General features: G+C 44.7%; 1 protein-coding gene across 1 annotated transcript; it reads right to left on the bottom strand.

Annotated features, from left to right (window-relative positions):
- Window positions 1–15,777: 15,777 nt before the first annotated feature.
- Window positions 15,778–20,424, bottom strand: LOC149465249 (protein kinase C delta type-like). The gene is made up of 7 exons (XM_089673491.1): window positions 20,206–20,424; window positions 19,451–19,539; window positions 18,573–18,635; window positions 17,707–17,845; window positions 16,656–16,850; window positions 16,187–16,482; window positions 15,778–16,027 (listed from the first exon to the last, which is right to left on the bottom strand). Exons 1-7 carry the CDS (start codon window positions 20,422–20,424, stop codon window positions 15,778–15,780), a joined length of 1,251 nt encoding a protein of 416 aa, XP_089529617.1.
- Between the last annotated feature and the right edge of the window lie 6,496 nt (window positions 20,425–26,920).

Here is a 26,920-nt window from a genome sequence, read left to right as displayed (position 1 = left end):
AATTTGATTTTTCACATTTTTTATTGCATATGTTTTATAGGAAAAAGTCAAAATACATTTTTTTTTTCAAAATTGTCAGCCTTTTTTTGTTTATAGTGCAAAAAATAAAAAATGCAGAGGTGATCAAATACCACCGAAAGAAAACTCTATTTGTGGGGAACAAATGACATTAATTTATGTACAGTGTTCCGTGACCGCGCATTTGTCAGTTAAAATAACGCAGTGCCGTATCGCAAAAAATGGCCTGGTCAGGAAGGGGGGTAAATCCTCTGGAGGGCAAGTGGTTAAACTAGATTGTTTCTTTGTATTTCTCAGATGTTTAGAGTAAAAGGCATCACCAAGGCTGCATTCATACCTTTGCAATGCGTCGCTTTTTTTTTCCCAAATTCTTTTGGCAGATTTGTCATGCAACAGCATTCACTTGGATGATTCCCCATACATGTGACAAGCCTCCCAAAGCAGCTCATGTACCTTTTTTTGGTAGCGAGCCGAGCGCGTTTTGCTGTATACGTTTTTGTGCGTCTTTCCCACACTTTGTCGTGCAACAAACAAGCAACTGCTACCCGTGTTTGGAGTGCCGCTAAAAATGAATGGCACCACAAGGCCGATGAACGCTTTGGCGTGTATTTTGCACATTTCTGGGAACGTAGGTGTGTTTCTGCATGTATTCCTAGGACGCCACCCTACATGAGCCGCTATTGGCTCCTCGTCATGTCAATCACTGGACTCGGTGATCGTTGGCGGAGCTGACAGGGGAGAGGTTTGTATGTAAACAATAGAGATCTCTCCCCTTTCAGCACAGGAACAGACTGCTTTGTATTGCTCTGCACACCCTAGGCCACAAACAAGCCACCATAGGCCGCACTGCCACTTCACAAGAAGATCCACCCTAGGCCGCACTTCCACTGTATCGTAAAGTCCCTAACCTACGAAATAGGTTGGCCCATAACATACCAGATCCCACCAAAAAACGTTTTCATTCATTTCATACTACAAAAATGCACTTCGTATGCATTCCGGATATGTTTTTGTTTACAGCTCACACCATACTCCGTTCTGGTGCAGTTTTGATGCAGTTTGCTATGCTCCAGTATGGTTTGCAGAAAAACGCAGCATGTTCTACATTTTTCTGCTCCGGAAACTAACTGGAACTGACTACACTGGTGTGAACTAGGGCCATTGGAATACATGGAAAACACTGTGCATGTATTTTTGATGCAGAAAACAAAATGCACTGGACTGCATCTAGTGTGAACTAGCCCTTAGAGTCTTTTCCATATATGCAAGCTGGCCAATCGGGAGGATAAGATCTATTTCTGATATTTCAAGCGTACATGACCTTCTTTGAGAGAAGATGTCATATATTTCTGGTGAGTGCGGTGTGTTGTCCTTCTTGGGAAGAGAGGAAGAGCACTTATTTCTTGGCTGTCTTTATTTCTGCACACTGGGAATATGGAAGTCGGATATGAAGCACTATAAAAATGGACTTTTGTTTCTAATTCTATAGAAATATTCACATTGTCATTTATAGTAGATGCTAGTGCCCCGCCCAGTACCAATGGCAGAGCCTGGGGACTCCTCCCAGCACTCCCCCCGGGTTACTCGGCGGTGAGTCTCGGTGCTGTTTGTGTGTAGCTCCGATGTGTAGTGTCGCAGCGCCTTGGTTGGACTATGCGGACTTCTCCTTCCCATTCAAGGCAGCCGGAGCGCCTTGTGAGCTGCGAGCTCAATACACAGCCAGTGCCTTGTAGACGGGTGTTCTAGGTCGCGGAGCCGGCTAAATGATCGTGTTTTGTTCATGTCGGAGCGACGGCCTTCCGGGGTATGACATCTAGAGGAGGGCTAGAAAAGACACGGGAGTGACGCCATCGAGTGTGGACAAAGTGACGGTCGGTGAAGCCCCCCCTGCTGGATTCCCGAGGCCACGGCGTCCAGATCCAGTCTAATCTATGGGAGCTGATTGGACTGTGTATTGTAAAGCCTCCATGAGAAGAGAACTGGAGCAGCCTGCCTTCCCTGTTTCCTGGCCCCATGTGTGAACCCCTATTGGGAGGATATATAATACCCACAAAGCGTATTTGACTCTTAATCACTGAGAGTCCACTATATTTGGTGAGTGCAGTATATGTTGGTTAACATGGATGGTGCCAATACACTGAAGTTTCTGCATATGGCACTTATTCATTTATTTTTTAGAGCACATTGGATTTAAGATTTTTTCATTCTTTGGATTGGGACTTTTATTTTGCACTTTTATTTGGACATTATTTCATATATTATTTACTATTTTTTTTATTTTTCTGTTCAATACGTTTTTGTTTTATTTTATTTATTTATATTTTTTTTTGAGCTGTGTTTTTTATTTTCTTTAAAAATTGACTTTTGTTTATAATTATATAGAAATATTCACATTGTCATTTATTTTGCACATAATGTATATAGGTATCAGGCATTTGTGATACAGATTCAATTATTTGTGAATATATAATATATTGCACTTAGTTTGTGTATATAACTGATTTTTGGCACTGTTACTGTAATTATAAGGGATTTAGGGAGTGAGGTATTTTTTGTTTGTAGGATTTATATAGTGCCAACAGTTTACTCAGCGCTTACAAGCTAACAGATCTTATCTATCTATCTATCTATCTATCTATCTATCTATCTATCTATCTATCTATCTATCTATCTATGTGATGGGTGTGACCAACAAAAATTCTGGAAAACCATCTGCACATTGCTATATAACCCCTTCTAGCAAACTTTCCATATAAACAGGGATTTTTCGTTCACATACATTTCAATGCATGTTTAAGCCAGCCAACTACGTCAAAGTAATCCCTCTCTGGCCAGTTCCTACCTTATTCTCTATCTATCTATCTATCTATCTATCTATCTATCTATCTATATCTTTTTTTTATATATCTTTATCTATCTATCTATCTATCTATCTATCTATCTATCTATCTATCTATCTATCCTACTCAGCGCTTACAATCTAACAGATCTTATCTATCTATCTATCTATCTATCTATCTATCTATCTATCCTATGTTATCTAACTGTTTACCTTAAGTGTCTTTATCTTTTTTATCTATCTATTCATATATATATATCCATTCAGTCGTATCCGACCCTTGGCGATTGCATGGACTGTCACTCTTAAATGACTTTTTCCATGAAATTCTCTTAGCAATTATTTTACAGGATAGGTTGCCAGGTCTTTCCCCAACTCTTACCATGCATGAGATCCCACATGGCCAGAGATGAAACTAGGACAATTTAGACTGGAGCCTACCAGCATGTCTTTGGAGGGTGGGAGGAAACCGGAGTACCCGGAGGAAACCCACGCGAACACAGGGAGAACATGCAAACTCCATATATATCTATATATCTGTCGTTATTATACGAATCAGTGGTTCCTTCTGAACCATACCAAAGCATGTGCTCTCAACATGAGTAGGATACCTTACCCAGGGGAGGACACAGCGTGAGGAAAGTTCTGCCGATAACTGGCAATTGTCACAGAGCAGATCGACACTGAAGATCAGTGTCCTGATGATAAGCACCCTGCAGTGCCATTCAGCAGTGCCACTCATCAGTGCCGCCCAGCAGCGCCGACAGTCTGTGTTGCCCATCTGTGCCTATCATTGCTGCATATCAGTGCAGCATCATCAGTGCCTCCTCATCAATGCCCAGCACTGCCGCCTCATCAGTGCCACCTCATCGGTGCAGCCTGTCAGTGACCATCAGTGCTGCCTATCCGTGCCACTTCATCAGTGCTCCCCAAGCATTGTATTTTAGGAAACGGTACATTTGTAAAGTTACCCAACAAGAGAGCAGTGTTATTGATGGTTTGACATCCTTCCTTAAACTGTGCAGCTTGGCTGCAGCCACTGTCTTCCTCTCAGAAATCTCTATAGGAACCTTCTGTCTGAGGAAATCTTGACGTCAGTAAATCTTCTTCTGTGTTCAGCTACAAGAGGAGTTTTGCCGCTGACTCTTGGTAGAGGTGGTCTAGGCACCAGCATTTTGTCGGCACACTTTTGCCACCTTGGATTCGTTTTGTCTTCAGAAACTGTGCCTTTTGTTGTGAGGCTTGGAAGTTTGGGTACAGTTGATGTTGTCCTGCAGCATCTTTGGGGAGCTTTCTGTACCCCGGATGGCTTCTGTACCATTTCCTGTTTTGCCTCTTTGTAGTTTGCGAAGGCTTTTTGCACAGTATCCACTGGTCTCAGCTTTGTGTCCTCCGCGGCTTTTAACTCTCTAGCGCGTAGCTGTGGAGTAGATTGCTCTCTTTTCCCTAACAGTCTTGGCATACATTTAGCACTTTGTCCTGGCTGAGCTGCTCCAGATTGTGAACCATCAGGAGTTGTATGCGTTGTAGAAATATTCTTCTGCTCAGGGGCTGGTCTGGAGAGCTCTGGAGGACGCTGTGGTGTGGGTGTTGTTTGTTTATCGCCTATTCGTTTTTTAAGGTATTCAGGAGTACCTGAATGTGTCACAATTTGCGGCTGCCGAGTCTTCTTCTTCTTTGTCACTATGATCTCTGGTTCTGGTATTGTCTCTTCTCCATATTTCTCTTTTATGAATTTCTTTAAGGACTGTAGATCTTCATCATTTAGCATGCAGGCGTAAATGTCTAATTCGTCGAGGACCGGCCCTCCAAAAGGATTGCATGGTTCACCGAGTGGGGTTAAAAGTCCCATATTTAGACGACGTTGCCGTGTCTCCCACCTGCTGCGGTAGTGGTCCTCTTTTTTGAATTCCTCTGTGTCCGGAACTCCAACATATTGACGCGAATTGCGGTGTAACACATACGTGGGCTGATGGGGGGGTTCGCGGACAGATGGGAAACGGTCCTTGAGAAACTGGAGAATGTCGTTTGCTCTGTCTGTTTTCCTCTTCTCTTTCTTTTGCAGGTACGTTTCCACCAATTTGAGGTCCTTTCTGATTAAAGCTTCCTGCCTGGCTTTCTCTAATCTGAGCCTCTCATTTCTTTTTTCTACGCTTTCCATCTTAATTAGTGGCATTTGAGTGAAAGTTGGATGATTTGATCTCTCTAATTTCATCTTTTCTTTCCTTTCCAATGCTCTTTTTGCCGTTCTCAGTGGCATTTTGATGAAAGCTTGATAAGAAACAGTAAATGAAAACGCAAGCTTACACACTCAATTGAAGGCAGAAAACTTGCAATAAAATATACGAGTAAACGTATAAAAAACCGATGTGAACAGACCCACAAGGAACAGAGATGTTCACTGCAGTCAAGCAGCTCACACTCAGCTCTGCTCCACCTGCCAGTTCTATTTTTAGAATGCTGCTCCACTGTGATCACATGACACATTGACCTTATATGGTCATGACCTTATATGGAGTTGTATAGCTCTAAGCTGGTCACATGATCAGGTTAGAGACAACTGTATAATAAATGAAAATCCATAGGACCCGTTTTAGGATTTAATAAATAAAAAAAAGGAAATAAGTATGCTGCCATTTCTGACTGCCCATTGTGGAAATGCAATTCTCCTTATTTGTTTATGACCTTTTTTTGTGTTCTTCTCTTTTTTATTATTCTCTTTTTATTTATTTTTTTGAGGAAAAAAAAATATCACATCTTTAATCATCATGTTGCAAACAATAATAGAAGATATAAAATCCATAGGACCAGTTTTAGGATTAAAAAGAAAGACAAAAAACTTGACACAAAATGAATAAGAACGCTGCCATTGCTGACTGCTCCTTGTGAAATGCAATTCTCCTCGTTGTCATTGTGTTCCATTGGCTTCACTATTTTGTGGGTGGGGCCAAGGCAGGAGAGGTACCCCCTCCCCCATGGGTGTAGTGTGGGGGTGGGGTCACTGCTGGGATGGGAGCCTCTCCTAGCTCTGTTTCTTCCCCTGACATCTACAGTATGCTACAGGATTGGTTTGTCCCCCAAGTGCTTCCACTTTGATTGGCTTCCCCTGCGTCAGTTGGTAGATGGGCGGGGTCTGTGAGCAGCGGGGATGTACAGACTTCTGTCACCATGGAGCTAATATCTGAGCTCTCCTGCAGTTCTTCTGCCTGTCTATTGATGGCGCTCGTTACCAGGTACCCGTCTTGCCAGTCAGGGTGCAGATAGCTGAGAAATGACATGTAAGGATGAGATGGAGACTGGTCATGGCGTGTCTGTTGATCTGCTTAGAAAAATACAGGCTCAATGTGGGAGCACACAGAAGACATCTAGGATGGATGTCCACTGAGGTGCATTTAGTAAATATTCAGCTTTTTGAATGACGTGTCACTTTAATATAGCTGAAAAAATCAAAATACAGCACATGGTACTGCCCTAACGAAACGCACACCAGCACGCATGCCTTTTAGCGTGCAGACTGGTGTAAACGATTCCCAATTCTGTTCCTGTGGCTGATGGAATATAGGAAGAAGGTGTATTCTCATATTTTTTTAGTACAATGCAATCTGATTGTACAATCTCCTTTAGATGTACTAACAACGATGCAATATAAAGGCCTGTGCAATTAGATAGACATTGATTGGATTGTATAGTATTGTATATTGTCATATGACGTAGTTTTGGTAAATGGGATTGTACGATCAGATTGTAGTGTGTATGGCCACCCTTTAGTAAAACACAGGTCTAGATGGACTTATCACAGTGGGTTGTAATGGTAATTACAGGCTTGTTTACCATACGGGGAGCAAATTTAGAATGGTTACCATAGCAACCAGGGGTCTGGTTACTAAGGGCAGTTCCAGTACTGACCGGTGTCTATAAGTCAGCCTGGCTGCATTTCTTAGTTATTTATTGGCCGTATTTACCAATACATTTATTTTGTTACAGAATCCAGTGTACTTGTATCTATTTGGGACCAGTCCAGGCAGGGGAAATAGGGAGATTCACGGACAGTCCAGGCAGGGGGAATAGGGAGATTCAGGGACAGTCCAGGCAGGGGGAATAGGGAAATTAACCAGAAAAAGTTTTGAAGAAAAAACATTTTTTTTGAAAAAAACAATATTTTCTCATTTTGGTCATAAAAAATATCTAAAAAAACTAAAATTTCGTCATAAGTTTAAGCCAAAATGTATTCTGCTACATGTTTTTGGTTAAAAAAATCCCAATAAGTGTATATTGATTGCTTTTTGTGAAAGTTATAGCGTCTACAAACTATGGTATAGATAATGGAATTTACACAGCTTTTACTTTCTGACTGCTCATCGCATTTCTTGAGGTGCTAAAATACCAGGATAGTACAAACACCCTCAAATGACCCCTTTTCGGAAATTAGACACCCTAAGCTATCTGCTGAGAGGCATATTGAGTCCATGGAAGATTTATTTTTTTTCCACAAGTTTCTGCAAAATGACAAAAAAGTTGTCATTTAAATGATTTATTTCTCGCACAAGTCATGGGTATATGTGGAATTACACCCCAAAATACACTCTGCTACTTCTACTGAGTATTTCAGGGCCTCCGAAACTGTGATAGGTAGTCTGGAAGTGTAATGAGGAAATAAACCCCTTTAAAAGCCTGAAGGTGCTTATTGGATTTTGGGGTCCTGTACTTGGCTAGATTGCCAAAAAGTCTCTCACATGTGGTACCCCCATACTCGGGAGAAGTAGCAAAATGTATTTTGGGGAGTAATTCCACATATAACCATGGCATGTGTGAGCAGTAAATCATTTAAGTGACAATTTTGTGTAAAAAAAAAAAAAAATTATTTTTGTCATTTTCCAAAAACTTGTGGTAAAAAAATAAATTCTTCTATTGATTCAACATTCCTCTCAGCAAATAGTTTGGGGTGACTACTTTCCAAAAAGGGGTCATTTTGTGGGGTGGGGGCGTTTTATGCCCAGCATTAGAAGTTTATGCCACACATCATTCACTCTTCTAACCACCTGAAGACCAAGCCGTTTTGTTCACATGAAAAAAATCAGTATTTTTTGCTAGGAAATTAATTTAAACCCCCAAACATTATATATTTTTTTAAAGCAGACACCCTAGTGAATAAAATGGTGGGTACTACAATTTTTTATGGCACATAGCGCAGCGATTTTTCATAAGAAATTTAAAAAAAAAAATACACTTTTTTTACTTTTAATGCACAAAAACACAATATATTGGCCAATTGTTTGGTAAAATATAAAAGATAATGGTATGCCGAGTAAATAGATACCAAACATGACATGCTTTAAAACTGCGCATGCCCCGTTCAATGGCGCCAAACTGCAAACATTTTTAATATCCATAGGCAGCGCTTTAAAAGCCACCATTTTAGATTTACAGAGGAGGTCCAGTGTTAGAATTACTGCCCTTGATCTGACCTTCACGGCAATACCTCACATGCATGGTGCAACCGCTGTTTACATAACGGCACAGAGTCAAGGTCAGGTGTGCGCGCATGGGAGGGGCAATTTTTTTTTTTTTGTTATTTTGGTTTTTTTTAATTATTTTTACATTGTACCTTTCATTTTTTTTTTTTTATCACTTTTAATGCTATAAGAGGGAATGGAAATAACCCCTATAACTTCAATGGGCATTGTCATATTCTTTTTTGAGAAATCTGGGGTCTATCAGACTCTAGATATCTCCTCTGCCCTTACATTATCTAATCAAACCAAAATCGGTGTGATCAGATGCTTTCCCAATTTACAAATGGCGCTGTTTATACCCTGCGAAACTGAAGTGATGAAATGCTTGTAGCTTCCGAATTCTTAGACTATAGAGATGATTGGCACCATTCTGGTCTCCAATCAGCTCTATGGTCAGCTGGCAGAAACACCGGCTGCATTCTCAGGTTCCCGATGGCACGGGACTGCCCGAGAAGGTGGTGGAAGGCAGCGGGGGAGGGGGGACATTATCTCTTACTGTTTGTCAAAGCAATCTTGCAGCTAATTATCCACTAGGATTGCTTTTACATGAAAGCCGATCACCGGCTGAAAAAAACGATACCAGGATGATGCCTGCAGCTGTAGGCATCATCCTGGTATAACCATTCAAATCCAGTGATGTACCAGTACATCGCTGGTCCTTGTTGGTTATATATGCTATGTTCTTTATTTTTCTGTATGCAGCCAGTGGACTGAATGAAAAAATTAGAAGAAATCTCTGCCAGAAAAAGTGTGTGGTATGCCCACCATTAGAATATACCGCCCTGCATCCACCCACTTCTAATGGTGGGCACACATTAGGTCACACTTTGCCACAAATGCCAGTTCCAAGATTGAATAAATGTCTAAATAGTGGCACGCTTGAATAAAAATTGTCCACGTATAAGTGGTACCCCATATGGAGAAATGATGACACCAAGTCCCAAACTATCTTGCCACTGCTCCCCATGTAGTCTGGGCATCCGGGGGGCTCCACGTGACTATCTTTTCCCTCGTAAATCCGAAACTTATAAGTATAGCCTGTTGTCCTCAACGCAGGACTCCTCAACGCAGATGTTTTGCTGGGGAGTATAGACATCTGCAAATTTTTGGTTAAGGTGATTTTGGAGGGGCTGAATTTTTTGGAGCCGGTCAAATTCAGGGTTACCCCGAGGATGACAGAGTGTATTGTCGCTGAAATGCATAAAACACATTATACTCTCATATCTATGCCTGGCCATGGCAGCAGAGAACACGGGCATATGATGAATCGGGTCTGCGGACCAATACAACCGCAATTCATTTCTTTTAGTAATGCCCGTGTTGAGGGTTAGGCCCAAAAATAATGTAAATTTGAAAACCGTAATGAGTTTCCATGCGAATGGTCTGGCAAGGTTTGAATTTGGGTTGGCGGCGATAAATTGTTGTGCATATAAACTGCTTTGATCCACAATCAACGCATACAGATATTCCGTGAAAAACAGCTCCAAAAATCAAAAAGGTATGTGAAAGACCAGGATGTACTAGACCGCTGGTACTCGCCAGTTCACCAAAAGGTAGAGCGGCACTAGTACTGGCACTCTGCTGCATATGAGAGTCATCAAAATTTACCGGCAAGTGCTAACAGAGATCAGGCCTGATTTTGCGAACACTGCGGTTTTGGTACAATGTATCAAGTGACAGTGACCTACTGACACTGCACTTGCTGGGGGAGAAGGGGGGGTAAGCGTAGGGGCTAAACGCAGGTGTTGGCAGGTACCGTGGTTGATCCCGCTAACGCTGCGTTTTTGGGGATGCAATACTAATGTGAACGCTGGTATAGTGCTGACCTGATCAATGATATTGACCCGTTCAGACACTATACTAGCAATGGAGGTTTATTGTACATGAGCGTGCTCCTGGCAATCAAGGGGTTAAATGTGATGACTGGTGTACTGACGGGCAATCTGACGCTATCTGGGAGGGGTGTGAAAACCACAGGAGCGCGAATCACATATATAAATATATATATATATGTGATTTTGCGTACCCATGCCGCCCTGTAGCAGTATTTCTGCTGTAGGATGGTCAGGAAGCGGTTACAGAAGAGGTTTGTGTTACGGTGCTGCGTTACTTTAACTGACAATTGCACGGTCATGCAACACTGCACCCAAATTAAATTTACATCCTTTTTTCCCACAAATTGAGCTTTCTTTTGGTGGTATTTGATCGCCTGTGTGTTTTTAATTTTTTTGCGCTATAAAAAAAAGGCTGACAATTTTGAGAAAAAATACAATATTTTGGACTTTTTGCTATAAAACATGTCCAGTAAAAAAAATTTAAAAATCAAATTTTGTCACAAATTTCATCCAAAATGCATTCTGCGACATGTCTCTGCTAAAAAAAATCCCAATACGTGTAAATGAATTGGTTTACATGAAATGATAGCGTTTACAAATGGCAGGAAAGATAGTGGGATTTTTTTTTTATACTAATAATGGCGGCAATCAGCGACATATGGTGGCGATCAGCGACTTATGGCGGCGATCAGCAACTTATGGCAGGACTGCGGGACTGCGGCGGACATTTTGACACTGGGGGGGAACTGACTTGGGGTCACTGACATCCCCAGTGACACCAATACAGTGATCAGTGCAAAAAAAAAACACTGACACTGTACTAATGGCACTGGGGAGGAAGGGATTAACATTTTTAGTGTTAACTGTGTGAGGGGAGTGTTTTACTAGGGGGCGGGGGTGTGTGCTGGACGGGGACAGGCTGATCGGGAGAGAGAAACTCTTCTCTCCCTCTTCAGCTTGTCAGGAGCTGACAGGCAACTGACAGATAGCAGGGCTGTGTGTAAACAATGCAGGCCTGCTCTCTGTCAGCGATCGCTGCTAATCACGGTGAAACGGCCGGTAATGACCGGCCGTGACCCGGCGACGGAGACCCGCTGCTGACACCCGTGGGACAGGTAGGGCGGGCGCGCGCCTCGCTCGCGACCCCTACCTGTTTTGCAAAACCACGTTTTAAAACGTGGTTTTGCACAGCCGTGCCGCCCTGCAAACGTACTAATGCAGTAGCTGGGGCTGAAGAAGTTAAGTTAATTTTCGGTTAACGAATGAAAATCCATTGAAAATAATGCCTCGGTTTACGAATTTTTTTCGCAATACAAACGGATTACTTGGTTTTCAATGCATTTACAAATTTTTTTATAATCATGTCCCTGTTCAGTACTATGTCTTTAAAGTGCACTTTATAAAGAGTTTTGAACAGATAAGACTTTTTTCCACTTCTTTCTGACCTCCGGAACGGATGAATTGGTTTTCAATGTATTCCTATGGGAAACCGCGTTTCGCATTACGAATTTTTCGCAATATGAAAAGTTCCGCAGAACTAATTACATTCAGAAACCGAGGTACCTCTGTATACGCTTTCAGTGGTATACTTAACACACCAAAGGGAAACAAATAGGAGAAGTTCTTATAGAGGTGCTTGCAAGTACCAGCAACAGTCTCCTTAACCCCATCATTACAGCAGAACCCTGGGCCATTCTGCCCTAACCCTCTTGTATTGAACTGTATTGTTGCTGTATTGTCTCCCGTTATATTGTAAAGCGCTGAGCAAACTGTTGGCGCTATATAAATCCTGTATAATAATAATTCTGACAATAAAACATTGGAACTTTGTAATAGTGCTAACACATGGTTATCCATTATGGCCTGTAGGGTGGCCCATCATAATGATAGGTCTATAGCAGGGGTGGCCAACTGTGGCCCTCCAGCTGTTGTAGAACTACAAGTCCCATGAGGCATTGCAAAACTGACAGTTACAAGCATGACTCCCAAAGGCATGATCGTGATGGGGTTCAGGTAAGTACAAGGGGGGGGGGGAGGTAACCAGGTACCCAGGTAATCCGGTACCAGCAGTCGTATGGCCAATGGGAAGTGAGCAGGGAGGAGCAAACTACAGGCCTAGTTAACCCCCCGCCTACCGGGCACTTATACCCCTTGTTGCCCAGGACCATTTTCAGCTTTCAGCTCTGTTGCACTTTGAATGACACTTGCGCGGTCATGCAACACTTTACCCAGATTACATTTGTAGCATTGTTTTCACAGAGAGCTTTCTTTTGGTGGTACTGATGATGCTGCACTGATAGGTAGCAATGATGCTGCACTGATAGGCAGCAATGATGGGCACTGATAGGCAGCAACTAAGCGATTGTCAGGCTTTGATCGCTCAGTTCTCAGTCTTAGAGCCGGCGTGGGGACAGATGCAGCATCCACCTGGTGGAGGGGCCTTTCTTGGGGAAGAAACATAGAAGAGTGACGGCAGGAGAAGATCAAGTGGTCCATGGAGTCTGCTCCAGCGGGTGATCGCAGGAAAGGGACCTTCTAGGACTGACACATGGAGCACAGAGAGGTGGATCCCCCCTCCCCCCCCAGATGGTTCTATTCTTCATCCTCCCCTCATCCTGGTATAAGAGACAAGCAAGATATCCCCCCAGGTGGGACTCGAACCCACAATCCCTGGCTGAGGAGGCCAGTGCCTGATCCATTAGGCCACCGGGGCTTTGTTATCTAGCTTTATCTCCACCCCCCCCCCCCTCCCTCCGTCTATCTATATTATTTATTTATTTCAGGTACTTATATAGCACCGTCAGTTTACGCAGCACTTTACACATATATATTGTACCTTCACATCAGTCCCCGCCCCCGAGGAGCCTACAATCTAAGGTCCCTATTCATACATACACATATTAGGGCCAATTTAGACAGGAGCCAATTAACCTACCAGCATGTCTTTGGAGTGTGGGAGGAAACCGGAGTACCCGGAGGAAACCCACGCAGGCACAGGGAGAACATGCAAACTCCAGGCAGGTGGTGCCATGGCTGGGATTTGAACCAACGACCCAAGTACTGCCAGGCGGAAGTGCCAACCATTTAGCCGCTGTGCTGCCCCTATATCCATCTATTATCTATCTATCTATCTATTATCTATCTATCTATCTATCTATCTATCTATCTATCTATCATGTATCTATCTATGTATCTATCTATCCATCTATCTATCTATCTATCTATTATGTATCTATCTATTATCTATCTATCTATCATCTATCTATCTATCTATCTATCTATTATCTGTCTATCTATCTATCTATCTATCTATCTATCTATTATGTATCTATCTATTATCTATCTATCTATCATCTATCTATCTATCATCTATCTATCGATCTATCTATCTATCTATCTATCTATCTATCTATCTATCTATCTATCTATCATCTATCTATCTATCTATCTATTATCTATCTATCTATCTATCTATCTATCTATTATCTGTCTATCTATCTATCTATCTATCTATCTATCTATCTATCTATCTATCATCTATCTATCTATCTATCTATCTATCTATCTATATATTATCTATCTATCTATCTATCTATCTATCTATCTATCTTTTGTTTGTATTTTTTTTTATATCACTCTATATGTCTTTTGCTATTTTTTATATTTATCTATTGTGTATAGTACAATCCTGGACCCTGAGCTCTGTGTATAGAGCGATCCTGGACCCTGAGCTCTGTGTATAGTGCGATCCTGGACCCTTAGCTCTGTGTATAGTACAATCCTGGACCCTGGGCTCTGTGTATAGTACGATCCTGAACCCTGAGCTCTGGGTATTGTGCGATCCTGAACCCTGAGCTCTGTGTACAGTACAATCCTTGACCCTGAGCTCTGTGTATAGTACAATCCTGGACCCTGAGCTCTGTGTATTGTGCAGTCCTGGATCCTAAGCTCTGTGTATTGTGCAGTCCTGGATCCTAAGCTCTGTGTATTGTGCAGTCCTGGACCCTGAGCTCTGTATATAGTACAATCCTGGACCCTGAGCTCTGTGTATTGTGCAGTCCTGGACCCTGAGCTCTGTGGAAGACATGATGCCTTTTTTAGACCCCTAAACCTTCCGATGATCCAGAGGAAGGCAAACCCCCCCCTTGGTCAGATGGTCTCCAAAGGGGGAAAAAAAATCCTTCCTGACCCCCTAAGGCGATTGGTTGTCCCTGAATCATCAGTCTGGGGTGCCCAATTCATGTCCCTGTACAGTGCTCAGAAGGTAGAGGCGGGGCCACAACATCCTGGGGGCCCCATCCTGAAAGTCGGACACTGAAGGTAGCAGTGAAAGTGTCGGTGCTTACACCCAGTCCATGTATGTGTCACAGACGGGTCTATGAATGTGTCCATGTCTGCACTGGGGAAGGAGCGCCACACCGGACAGTCCTCCCCCAGCGCCCTCCCTGCCTGGCCGCTGCACCCATCACACTGACAGGCGCTTGGCCGAGGATTTGTATAGTAGGAGTGTGCGGAGCCTGATGGGGGAGGGGAGAGACTAGTTCTCCATCAGGTCCGCTACACTTTTCATTGACAGCACAGGCAGTGGGCGGGTCCATAGCTGCTCTTCAATCCTGCGGCTTTCAGATCCGCCCACTGCTGGGCACCGTCAGTCACAAGTGAAGCGGACCTGATTGGGCACTAGTTTTTCCGCTCCTCATCAGGCTCCGCCCACCCAGTGCAAGTCATTCCCCAAATATGGGCAGTGGCCAATGACATCCCTGTATCCTCCCCTCATTGTGTACATGAAGCTGTCGTCCGGGGAATCTCCTGGCTGATGGCTCAGGCTGGCCATCCATTCCTAGAGAAGTGCGGGTTTATAGAAAATCATCCTCCTTACCTAGATGGCTGCAGCATGGATCCCAGCTGCATCTGTCCCTGACCGGCTCTACCCCGAGAACTGAGCGATCAAACACCGCCCATCACATGACCGCCCATCACATGACCACCCATCGCTCAGTTCTCGGTCCTCAGTGAGCAGAGAGAAGTGACTGTCAGTCTCTGGCTCTCTTCTCTATCCCTCCAGGACTCACCGGAGCTCCGGGCTGTGAAGGGGGCGGGGACGGCTGGCTCAAGATCACAGCAACACACTGAGAGGCCGAGTCAGCTGACGGTCAGTCATGTGGGTGGATCCCAACAGTACGGTCGGGATCCCTGCAGAGCCAGAACTGACTCTGTGATGTCAGATGACAGCTTAAACGTAAGCTCCAAACCATAACCCCAACCCTTTACCCCCCACCCCTAACCCTTATCCCCTAACCCAAATCCCCCCACCCTAACCCTTATCCCCCCACCCCTCTTACCCCCTCCCTAAATCTAACCCCAACCCTGTCACCTGACATCACAGAGCCATTCCTGGCTCAACAAAGATCCTGACAATATTGTAGGGATCCACCTAGATCCCTGACCGGCTCGCTGGTTCACGCTTCTCTGAGCATGGTGCCGTGATTCTGAGCCAGCCGCTACCACCCACTCCACAGTCCGGCTCTCCAGTGAGCTCTGGGGGGGCAGAGCAGCGAGCGGTCACTGACTGTCATCCCTCTTCTGCTCTCTGAAGACCGAGAACCGAGTGATCAGTGGTCATGTGATCGCTCAGTTCTCGGGTCTTGGAGCCAGCGGTGGACAGCTGCAGCCATGTAGGTTGGGATGGATGTCTGTTATTTTCATTCCCACACTTCTCCTTGAAGAATATGTCACGGCCATACTTGAAGTGGCGGTAGTAAGAACTTCCTGAATTTGCGGCACGTGTCGGTAATGTTAGTGACACCGGAGCAAATGCTTGCCTGAATTAGGCGTAGGTAGCTCTTAAAGGGGACTCCCGCCAGAAAAGTGGTGTTAGAGCCGTTCTGAATTCCCCTGAACATACACAATAAGTACAGGAGGAAATGGAGAGGAAGAAGGAAAGGGTCTTCCTTCTGGTGTCATACTAACGCCACCGAGACCTGCGTAGAATCTGTTGGCCCTCTGGCGGTGCTGGAGATGGGGCCATTGGCTGCTGCTGGAAACACTCGCTCATGTAGGAGAATTCGCTGATATGCTGGTCTTCCGTCTCCGAATACTCCTTGGACATGAATTCTGTCATTTCTATTTTTCTATCTTCCGGTTGCTCAGGTCCCATTATCAGGGGTGAGGGTGATTTTCCTTCCGTCAACTCTGCCCAGTTGATGTCCTTGAAAAATGAATGGCGTCTTAGACCCTTTACAAGGAGCGTTCTCTTATCCTGATCCTTACATAAGAGCTGCAATGAAGAAGGGAATAGAATTAGAAACATTGAATAACTAGAATGCCGTTTACTATTAGATTCTGACAGTGACATATTTCATCTTCCTTACTTGTCCCTTTAAACTTGCTCCCCAACCCAAGGGAGCCTGGGAAGGAAGGAAGAGAAGGTAAAACCCTGCGAATACTTACTCTTTCCATGAAGTCCCGCGGGGAGGACCCAATTCTCTTGGGGTATCGAGGATTCTTGTTGATTACATTGAACGCATACTGTTTCCGAGTCTTTTGGCGTCTGAGGAAGGGATGTCTGTGGAACGTCATCTCATAGACTATCACTCCCAGGGAGAAATAGTCTATGGTGGTGAAGTATGGCACATTTTGCAAGACCTGTAGAAACAAAAGAGGAGATAGAAGGATTAGGACCTTGTCAGGCCAGGCAGAGGACAGAGGAGACTCCATGCTAACATATGTGACGTATGGAGCCTCCAGGAGTCCTAACATAGTACTCAAAATACATCAAACTGAGGCGGAGCTTGTGAGCATTGGAGGTGGGGCTTAAAGTGTATGTATAGTCAAATCTTTTCTTAGTGTTGGATCCAGTAATTTAGGGTTCGGAATCCTGGCAGATTATTCATTGCTGAATTGTACCATTGGACAAATTTCCCTTCACTTCCTGTCCTAGAGGAAGTCAGACGGGACAACTTTCTCTTTATTTCTTTTTCGGTGAAAATGATCACCGGTACAAATAGAGGATGAATCTCCCCAATGGGGACACCAATATAAACCTGAGAGAGGGTCTAACCCTTCCTCGCTCTATCCAAAACTAAAAAGCAGGTTGCCTTGAGGTACACTTTAATTGTGCATGTTAAAGGAGACAGACAGAGGTGTACGGAGCCCAATAGCTCAATGTTCACAAGCGCTCACCATGGTAAAGAGAAGGCGTAGAGCAGGTGAGGCGTTCCTGAAGCTTTTATCCCATTTGTATGTGTAAATCGGACAGACAGATCCATCCATCTACACCCGGCCTCAATGTCCTCTACAAAGAGGCTCTAACACTGCTACAACTCTCAGAACTTCCCACCTTTTGTTGGATATAGTTCTGACCTGGGGACCCGGTGACAGCAACCGGGGCCCCAGTGGGGGAATTCTCCATCTAATGAAAGGGGAGCCCCCTTTATGTCTTCTCTATATCCCATAATAAACATTACAATGGCGTCTAATATCAGGATGTCATGAAACTTACCTCTGGAGCCATGTACAACATTGTACCCGAACGTCCTCTGATCCTATTCGACTCGGTGACACCGACCATGGCCAATCCGAAATCGGCAATTCTGATGTGTCCGGCGCCGTCCACAAGAATATTTTCAGGTTTGAGATCTCTGTGAAGAAAAGAAGAGAACAGTTAGCTCTGCATATCCCACATTATATTAAAGAGAGAAAAGATACAAATATACATCTATACAAAGAAGAATGAACATTGATGGGTGGACATCGGCTTCTTTTTTTTATCTGACTACAGGAAGATCTCTGTTCCGGGGTTCCCAGCTCCGCCCACCTGCGATATTCATTATGAGGAGCTCTCACTCCTCTTGCTGGATTTTGTATAAATCCTACATGAAGCAGAATATGGCATGAGCAGGGAGACTTCTGCAGCAGATGGAATGAGACTTTACAGGAGAGAACACAACGGGGAACTCTGGTGGAAAGTCTTCCTGATATCAGAAGCCAAAGAGAGATTCCACCCAGAACTACAAGGACTCATTAAAGCAGAATTGGGGGAATAAAAGAAAATACTTGTAGTGGTCTCCCCCCCTCCACACTGCAAGGGTTACATTCTGGTTTATGCCCGGGAACCAGGAAAAGGACATTGACCTAATCTCCCGCTCCCTCAATGCACCGAGGACACCGAGGGACCGCCCCCAAATGGGAATATCGGGGAGAAGAGGGGAGCGGGGAAGGTCAGTAAAAGTCCTTGTTATTGGTCCCCTAGACATAAATATTTAACCCTTGCAGTGCAGTGGGAGCCCTAGTGGAAGGGAGGATTTTCCTTTTTCCTGAGGTTCAGCTTTAAATATCCCATTATTATTCAGCGGATCCAATACTCACCTGTGCACGATTCGGTGAAAATGCAGGTACTGCAGGCCACATAATATTTCAGCAGTGACGAATCTGATGGAGAAAGAAAATATGAATTAGTATTCAAAATCATCACAAACCAATAAAAGCTAAATGTACATCGGGTTATGGATGGAGGGGTATGGATGGAGAGGTATGGATGGAGGGGTATGGATGGTGAGGTATGCATGGATGGAGGGGTATGGATGGTGAGGTATGCATGGAGGGGTATGGATGGATGGAGGGGTGTGGATGGAGAGGTATGGATGGATGTGTATGGATGGAGAGGTATGGATGGAGGGGTATGGATGGCGGGGTATGGATGGAGAGGTATGGATGGAGGGGTATGGATGGAAAGGTATGGGTGGCTGTGTATGGATGGAGAGGTATGGATGGAGAGGTATGGGTGGATGTGTATGGATGGAGAGGTATGGATGGAGGGTTACGGATAGAAGGTTATGGAGTGTTATATATAGAGGGTTATCAATGGAGGGGTATGGATGGAGAGGTATATGTGGAGGGGTATGGGTAGAGTGGTATGAGTGGAGGGGTACATGTAGAGGGGTATGGATAGAAGGGTATGTATGGAGAGGTATGGATTGAGGGGTATTGGTAGAGGGGGATGGATGGATAGGTAGGGATAGAGGGGTATGGGTAGAGGGGTACATGTAGAGGAGTACATGTAGAGGGGTATGGATAGAGGAGTACATGTAGAGGGGTATGGGTAGAGGAGTACATGTAGAGGGGTATGGGTAGAGGAGTACATGTAGTGGGGTATGGATTAAGGGGTATGAATGGCCTGACTACGTGATTGCCTATGCTCAGTGGTCAGTCACCCCAACTGTAGTGTGTCTCTATCATTGACTTACCTTATGGTTTTTTCATTCAGAGCGTTGTTTTCCATCAATCCGAAGAGCTCCCCTCCGCTCAGGAATTCCATGACAAATACCAGATGAGTCTGTGTGAAAAGAAGAGGTAGAGGTTACATTAGACATAGAAGATTTCACGTTGTGGATTAATATACAGAAACACGCACACGAGTTTGGAAAACCAAACAGAGTAAATACGTAGGCCGCCATGGCTGGACTATCCTGATCACAGTACTAGGTTTGTATGGCTGTTAGGGTGATCCAGTCACTTCAGTAGTTTGGTCACCATCCTAGAAGTCTCGTGTAGATCAGGAGGTCTGACTTCTGTCCTAGCTGTAGGCTCCTTCTGGATCCATGACTCAGAGTTCTGAGTCCAGAAGCAGCCAGGCAACTAGTGATTTCGGAAGAAGGTCAGCAATGGCAACCTCTGTAAAGAAAACCCCTACTCTGTACAGTTGTCCTAACCAACCTCCAGCTTTGTAGGAGGCGCTCTAGAGTTCTGCTCTTACCTATACTGCTCACCCGACTACAGCCAGAGCCCTCTGTTGTGGGACACAAGTGGAGCTCCCTTCTGCCTCTCACCTTTCAACACTCATTGGCTGAAGGACTAATTGATAGGTCCGAAGACCATCATCGGTGGAAGAGGGAGGCCTTGTGTCAGTTCTGACTTCCGATATGAGTATTTTTGGGTCTGGATCAGTGTTGGGGCGCAGTACAGGAAAGAGAGGAAGAAATTGGAAGATGGAAAGACTTACCTTTGTCTGGAAGGATCCAAATAGGTGCATGATGAACGGGAGCCTGCCACAGACTTGCATTACGGTGGACTCTATACACGCCAATTCATACTGACCTTTCAGTTTGCTTTTTTTGACCAGCTTCACTGCCAGCTTCCGCTGAATGGCGGAATGGGAGGCTAACAACACCTTCCCGTAGGACCCCTGTCCAAGGATCTTATGGAAGGTGAATGTTTCCATCGATAGTGTACATGTCTGGTCATAGCGATCAGAACTGCTTGAAAATGATTTGTTAAATATTTCAGCGCCGCATGCGATTTGTGAGTGTGAAGCGCTACATATCAAGCTGTGCAATGGTCTGGAAGCAGAAGGACCACTCAATACTGCGCTGTGGAATGATCCTGATGAAGATGGATTCTTCAGTATGGCGCTATGGAATGATCCGGGTGAAGATGGACCCTTCAGTATGGCGCTGTGGAATGATCCGGGCGAAGATGGACCATTCCATAGTGCTGTGTAGAATAATCTGGATGAAGATGGACCATTCCATAGTGCTGTGTAGAATAATCTGGATGAAGACGGACCATTCCATAGTGCTGTGTAGAATAATATGGATGAAGATGGACCATTCCATAGTGCTGTGTAGAATAATATGGATGAAGATGGACCATTCCATGGTGTGCTGCGGTCTGAAGCCAGTGGGTGGAGCCTCCTCGATGTTCCATTGCTGGGTCCTGGGGTTAGATAGATCTTGCTGATAAATGGAACCCCTTTGGTCGTCGTTCCATCGTTGGCGGATTGGATCTTATATTCATCTGGAGAGAGAAAAACAAACAGTTATTCCTATTCCTCTGTCTACACATCATGTATAGATAGTCCACAGAATCTGCGGACATTTCATTCCTTTCTACATATGTAAGTGAATGTCATCCGTGTTGTGGAAATGATCTTGTGTCACCCGGCCCCCTTTATGGGAATTCTATACATGGACAATGTGGGGGTTCTGGGCCCCGGGAGTCCATTCTCCCATTATCCTAAGAATCATTCCAATGTCCTGTATTGGTTTTATCTCAGCAGTTGTACAACAAGGGGGCTTCCTGAACTCTGCGAATGATCTATAGACAGAAGTATACGTAGTGCACTCACTAGAATGACATCATTGAAGAATACATCCCACATTACTCCCTATGTACCCCAACCGTCTACTATAGGGGGTGACAGTACAGAGCCGTGTATATACAGAGATCCCCCCACATTACTCCCTGTGTACCCCAACCGTCTACTATAGGGGGTGACAGTACAGAGCCGTGTATATACAGAGATCCCCCCACATTACTCCCTGTGTATCCCAACCTTCTACTATAGGGGGTGACAGTACAGTGCCGTGTATATACAGAGATCCCCCCACATTACACCCTGTGTACCCCAACCTTCTACTATCGGGGGTGACAGTACAGTGCTGTGCATATACAGAGATCCCCCCACATTACTCCCTGTGTACCCCAACCTTCTACTATAGGGGGTGACAGTACAGAGCTGTGTATATACAGAGATCCCCCCACATTACAGCCTGTGTACCCCAACCTTCTACTATCGGGGGTGACAGTACAGAGCTGTGTATATACAGAGATCCCCCACATTACACCCTGTGTACCCCAACCTTCTACTATAGGGGGTGACAGTACAGTGCCGTGTATGTACAGAGATCCCCCCACATTACACCCTGTGTACCCCAACCTTCTACTATCGGGGGTGACAGTACAGTGCTGTGCATATACAGAGATCCCCCCACATTACTCCCTGTGTACCCCAACCTTCTACTATTGGGGGTGACAGTACAGAGCTGTGTATATACAGAGATCCCCCCACATTATAGCCTGTGTACCCCAACCTTCTACTATCGGGGGTGACAGTACAGAGCTGTGTATATACAGAGATCCCCCACATTACACCCTGTGTACCCCAACCTTCTACTATAGGGGGTGATAGCACAGTACCATGTATATACAGAGATCCCCCCACATTACTCCCTGTGTAACCCAACCGTCTACTATATGGGGTGACAGTATAGAGCCGTGTATATACAAAGACAGGGGTCCGAACACTTCCCTACTCTATGAAGTTACCCCTCTAGGTGTATATAGCTGTGACCCCTGTAGGTGTATATAGCTGTGACCCCCTTAGGTGTATATAGTAGTGACCCCTCTTGGTGTATATAGCAGTGACCCCCCTAGGTGTATATATCAGTGACCCCCCTAGGTGTATATATCAGTGACCCCTCCAGGTGTATATAGCAGTGACCCCCCTAGGTGTATATAGCAGTGACCCCCCCTAATTATATATCAGTGACCCCCCTAGGTGTATATATCAGTGACCCCCCTAGGTGTATATATCAGTGACCCCCCTAGGTGTATATATCAGTGACCCCTCTAGGTGTATATATCAGTGACCCCCCTAGGTGTATATATCAGTGACCCCCCTAGGTGTATATAGTAGTGACCCCAGTGTATATAGTATATATGTGGGTGACATACATTACATTTCCCTGCAGTGTTTGCATTATATCTCTCTATTAGAATACTTACCATCAGCGTCTCTCCTGGTTTTCGGTCGACAAATTGGACAAAAGGGCCAAATCCTGTGTGCAGCTGCTCTAACCCCCCGCCTAATTGCCCTACGCACACCCCTTTTAGGGGCAATAACATGGGGCTGTGCGGTTTGTTGGCAGCCCTCTGCCGATGGTCCCGCCCTCTCCTGTGTTGGACCCTCTTGGTTGGTGTTCAGAGGGTCAACTTTCTTGTCTTTCTTGAATAGTCGTCTAATTGCCCCAGCCACACCCCTTTTAGGGGCGGTAACATGGGGCTGTGCAACTGGTTGGCAGTCCTCTACCAAGGGTCCCGCCCTCTCCAGTGTTGGACCCTCTTGGTTGTTGTTCAGAGGGTCAATTTTCATGTCTTTCTTGAATATCCGTCTAATTGCCCCAGCCACACCCCTTTTGGGGGCGGTAACATGGGGCTGTGCGGCTTGCTGGTGATCCTTCATTGGGAATTCGTCTCTCTCCTGTGTTGATTGTGCTGGAATTCTGCTCAGAAAATGATCTCTGATTAGCTTGTTGAAGTTGAACATCGTACGACGAGCGATTCTGAAGAGAAAGTACAATTGCTTCCTCTCTCTTCAAAGGTCAGTCACAATCTGAGGCTCCCTCACCGTGTGATGTCACAGTGAGCATGTGACCTGTGATGTCACAGCCTCTGCTCTGTTGCCATGACAACCGGAATATGCAAATGAGGCTAGTCTACTTTCAAACTGAGCATGTGACCTGTGATGTCACAGTGAGCATGAGGTCACATGACCAAGCCTGTGCTCTGTTGCCATGACAACCAGAATATGCAAATTAGGCCACTTTCAAATCTGTTTGCAGCAATTTTTTTTTTTTTTTAAATTTGAATTCCTTTGCTGCTTCTGAGAAAATAACTGACATTTTTTTTTTTTTAAATTTGAATTTCTTGGCTGCTGCTGATGTGGGGGGTGGGGGAGGGTAGTGCGAACACCCCCAAAATGAAGGTGTGACCCCCGGGGTGATGTCTCATTTTTTAAAAATCAAGAACCAGGCTGGTATTGAGGGGATAAAAAATACAGGAAAGTGTCCTTAGACTTGTTAGACGTCCAGTGAAGCCGAGTGCAAGTTCCCTGGAGGAATAGAGTGCACTGCGCTGAAACTGCATTATGTGCAATGGCTGGATGTCCTGTATATTCCCCGAACACCAGGAAATCCTGCAAAACAATCCCATCATTTCTGGGGGTCAGGGGACTCTTCCACCCCCCTCCCCCACCACTGTGATTGCTTCTTCCCCACTGCGGCCTAATGGATTTAATGAATGGATGAAACCATCTACTAGGGGGGGGGGACAGCGCTGTGTATATACAGAGATCCCCCCACATTACTCCCTGTGTACCCCAACCGTCTACTATAGGGGGTGACAGTACAGTGCTGTGTATATACAGAGATCCCCCCACATTACTCCCTGTGTACCCCAACCGTCTACTATAGGGGGTGACAGTACAGTGCTGTGTACATACAGAGATCCCCCCACATTACTCCCTGTGTACCCCAACCGTCTACTATAGGGGGTGACAGCACAGTGCTGTGTACATACAGAGATCCCCCCACATTACACCCTGTGTACCCCAACCGTCTACTATAGGGGGTGATAGCACAGAGCCTTAAATCCAGCCCATCCTGTTACACTCCGCAATAAATTAGTGTTTAATGTTTTCCCTGCTTTGGTTCCTTGATGAGCCCTGATCAGACATAGGGAGGAACAGGTTTAATTGACAGCAGCACAGAGATAAGACAATATAAGTATCTGAGCATAAAATCTATTTTCCACTCTCTCCCTGCGAAGGATTATAAATGATATACACAATCGGCATGAATTCCATTAATTACTCTGTAACTACATAAATGATGAGAGAAATTTTTGCTCATAACAACAAGACTTCAAGTTTCAAATGAAACCAAGAGTGCAAGGAGCAATGGCTCTACATATTCTCCAATTACATTTTCCATCCACACAACGGATCTTACAAATGTGACATATGTTGTAGTTATGGCCTAAGTTTAGTTTTTTTTTAAATCAGCACAAGGGATGGCACTTACATACTGTCTCTTGGGCTGGTGGCTGCTTTCTTAGTAGAAATCCTCCCTCATATTTTCCCCCACAACATCAGAAGCTATTAATTTGTCAACCCTACCGCCACTCATAGAACACTTCATTGATGGAAGCTATAATACAGCTTTGATGAATAGAGGAGGGGGGCAGGAAGGGCAGGCATTGCTTGCATTCTTGATGAGTGCCTACAACAGGTCCAGTTTCTTTATTAACACCCTGCAACACCAAAATATTACCGTTGCTGGGGTGTCAGGGTGAGCAGAGGACAGGAGACTTCAACTTAGAGAGCAGCAACCAGCAAAAGGGACACTTCTCATATGACTGTAGGAACTGTTCCTTGTGATGATAAAAAGTTCCTTGGCTTTACAGTGTATCTAAACCCAAAAACAAATATGTTATTATTGCTGGTTGCCAGTTCTTAGATGTGGTGGCCACTTTTGTTTTTTCATGAGCCTTTTTATTACTTTATTATCCCCGGGGATCCTTCTATTCACACACTTCCCGTCTTGTCATGACAATGCTCACTAAGTGTACTCTATCTATGAAGGAGTACTGTTGTCACCCTGGGACAGGACTGCAAACACCCCCTCCTTTTCTCCATAACATAGTGGTGAGGTGTTTTGTAGTCCATGGTAGATGGGAATAATGGTAACTGATAACAGTCAGCAGAGGCATTGAGCACAGGAGTAATCAACTCTCAAGATGTTTGGTAAGAATAACAGGTAGGTATGTGCACTTAAAGTGACACTAAAGTTCTTTCTTCTAAAATAACAATGTGAGGGAAGCGTAGGCAGGACAGAACACACACGGAAGATGATAAACACACAAAGTTTTATTGAAATCTGGGAGACACTCAATCAGGGTAGGAAGGTAGCATCTGGGTACCCAAAAAAGGGGAAGAGAGGGGCGGAGCCCAAAACAATTGTAATCCGGCCCACGATAGGGCAATTCAGGCAGCGATGGCCCGAGCAAGTATTAATCCAGGCAGACAAGGTATGAGTGTTCGATGGGGCCGCCCGGACAGAGAAATGGGGGTGGGGTCACTGCTGGGATGGGAGCCTCTCCTAGCTCTGTTTCTTCCCCTGACGTCTACAGTATGCTACAGGATTGGTTTGTCCTCCAAGTGCTTCCACTTTGATTGGCTTCCCCTGCGTCAGTTGGTAGATGGGCGGGGTCTGTGAGCAGCGGGGATGTACAGACTTCTGTCACCATGGAGCTAATATCTGAGCTCTCCTGCAGTTCTTCTGCCTGTCTATTGATGGCGCTCGTTACCAGGTACCCGTCTTGCCAGTCAGGGTGCAGACAGCTGAGAAATGACATGTAAGGATGAGATGGAGACTGGTCATGGCGTGTCTGTTGATCTGCTTAGAATAATACAGGCTCAATGTGGGAGCACACAGAAGACATCTAGGATCGATGTCCACTGAGGTGCATTCAGTAAATATTCAGCTTTTTGAATGACGTGTCACTTTAATATAGCTGAAAAAATCAAAATACAGCACATGGTACTGCCCTAACGAAACGCACACCAGCACGCATGCCTTTTAGCGTGCAGACTGGTGTAAACGATTCCCAATTCTGTTCCTGTGGCTGATGGAATATAGGAAGAAGGTGTATTCTCATATTTTTTTAGTACAATGCAATCTGATTGTACAATCTCCTTTAGATGTACTAACAAGGATGCAATATAAAGGCCTGTGCAATTAGATAGACATTGATTGGATTGTATAGTATTGTATATTCTCCTCATATGACATAGTTTTGTGTAAATGGGATTGTACGATCAGATTGTAGTGTGTATGGCCACCCTTTAGTAAAACACAGGTCTAGATGGACTTATCACAGTGGGTTGTAATGGTAATTACAGGCTTGTTTACCATACGGGGAGCAAATGTAGAATGGTTACCATAGCAACCAGAGGTCTGGTTACTAAGGGCAGTTCCAGTACTGACCGGTGTCTATAAGTCAGCCTGGCTGCATTTCTTAGTTATTTATTGGCCGTATTTACCAATACATTTATTTTGTTACAGAATCCAGTGTCCTTGTATCTATATGGCTTGGCG

The sequence above is a fragment of the Staurois parvus genome, unplaced genomic scaffold (assembly GCF_062004578.1).
Source record: "Staurois parvus isolate SC_StPar_1 unplaced genomic scaffold, SC_StPar_1.0 ptg000138l, whole genome shotgun sequence".
Lineage (NCBI taxonomy): Eukaryota > Metazoa > Chordata > Amphibia > Anura > Ranidae > Staurois > Staurois parvus.
This window is presented reverse-complemented; position numbering and strand designations above follow the sequence as displayed.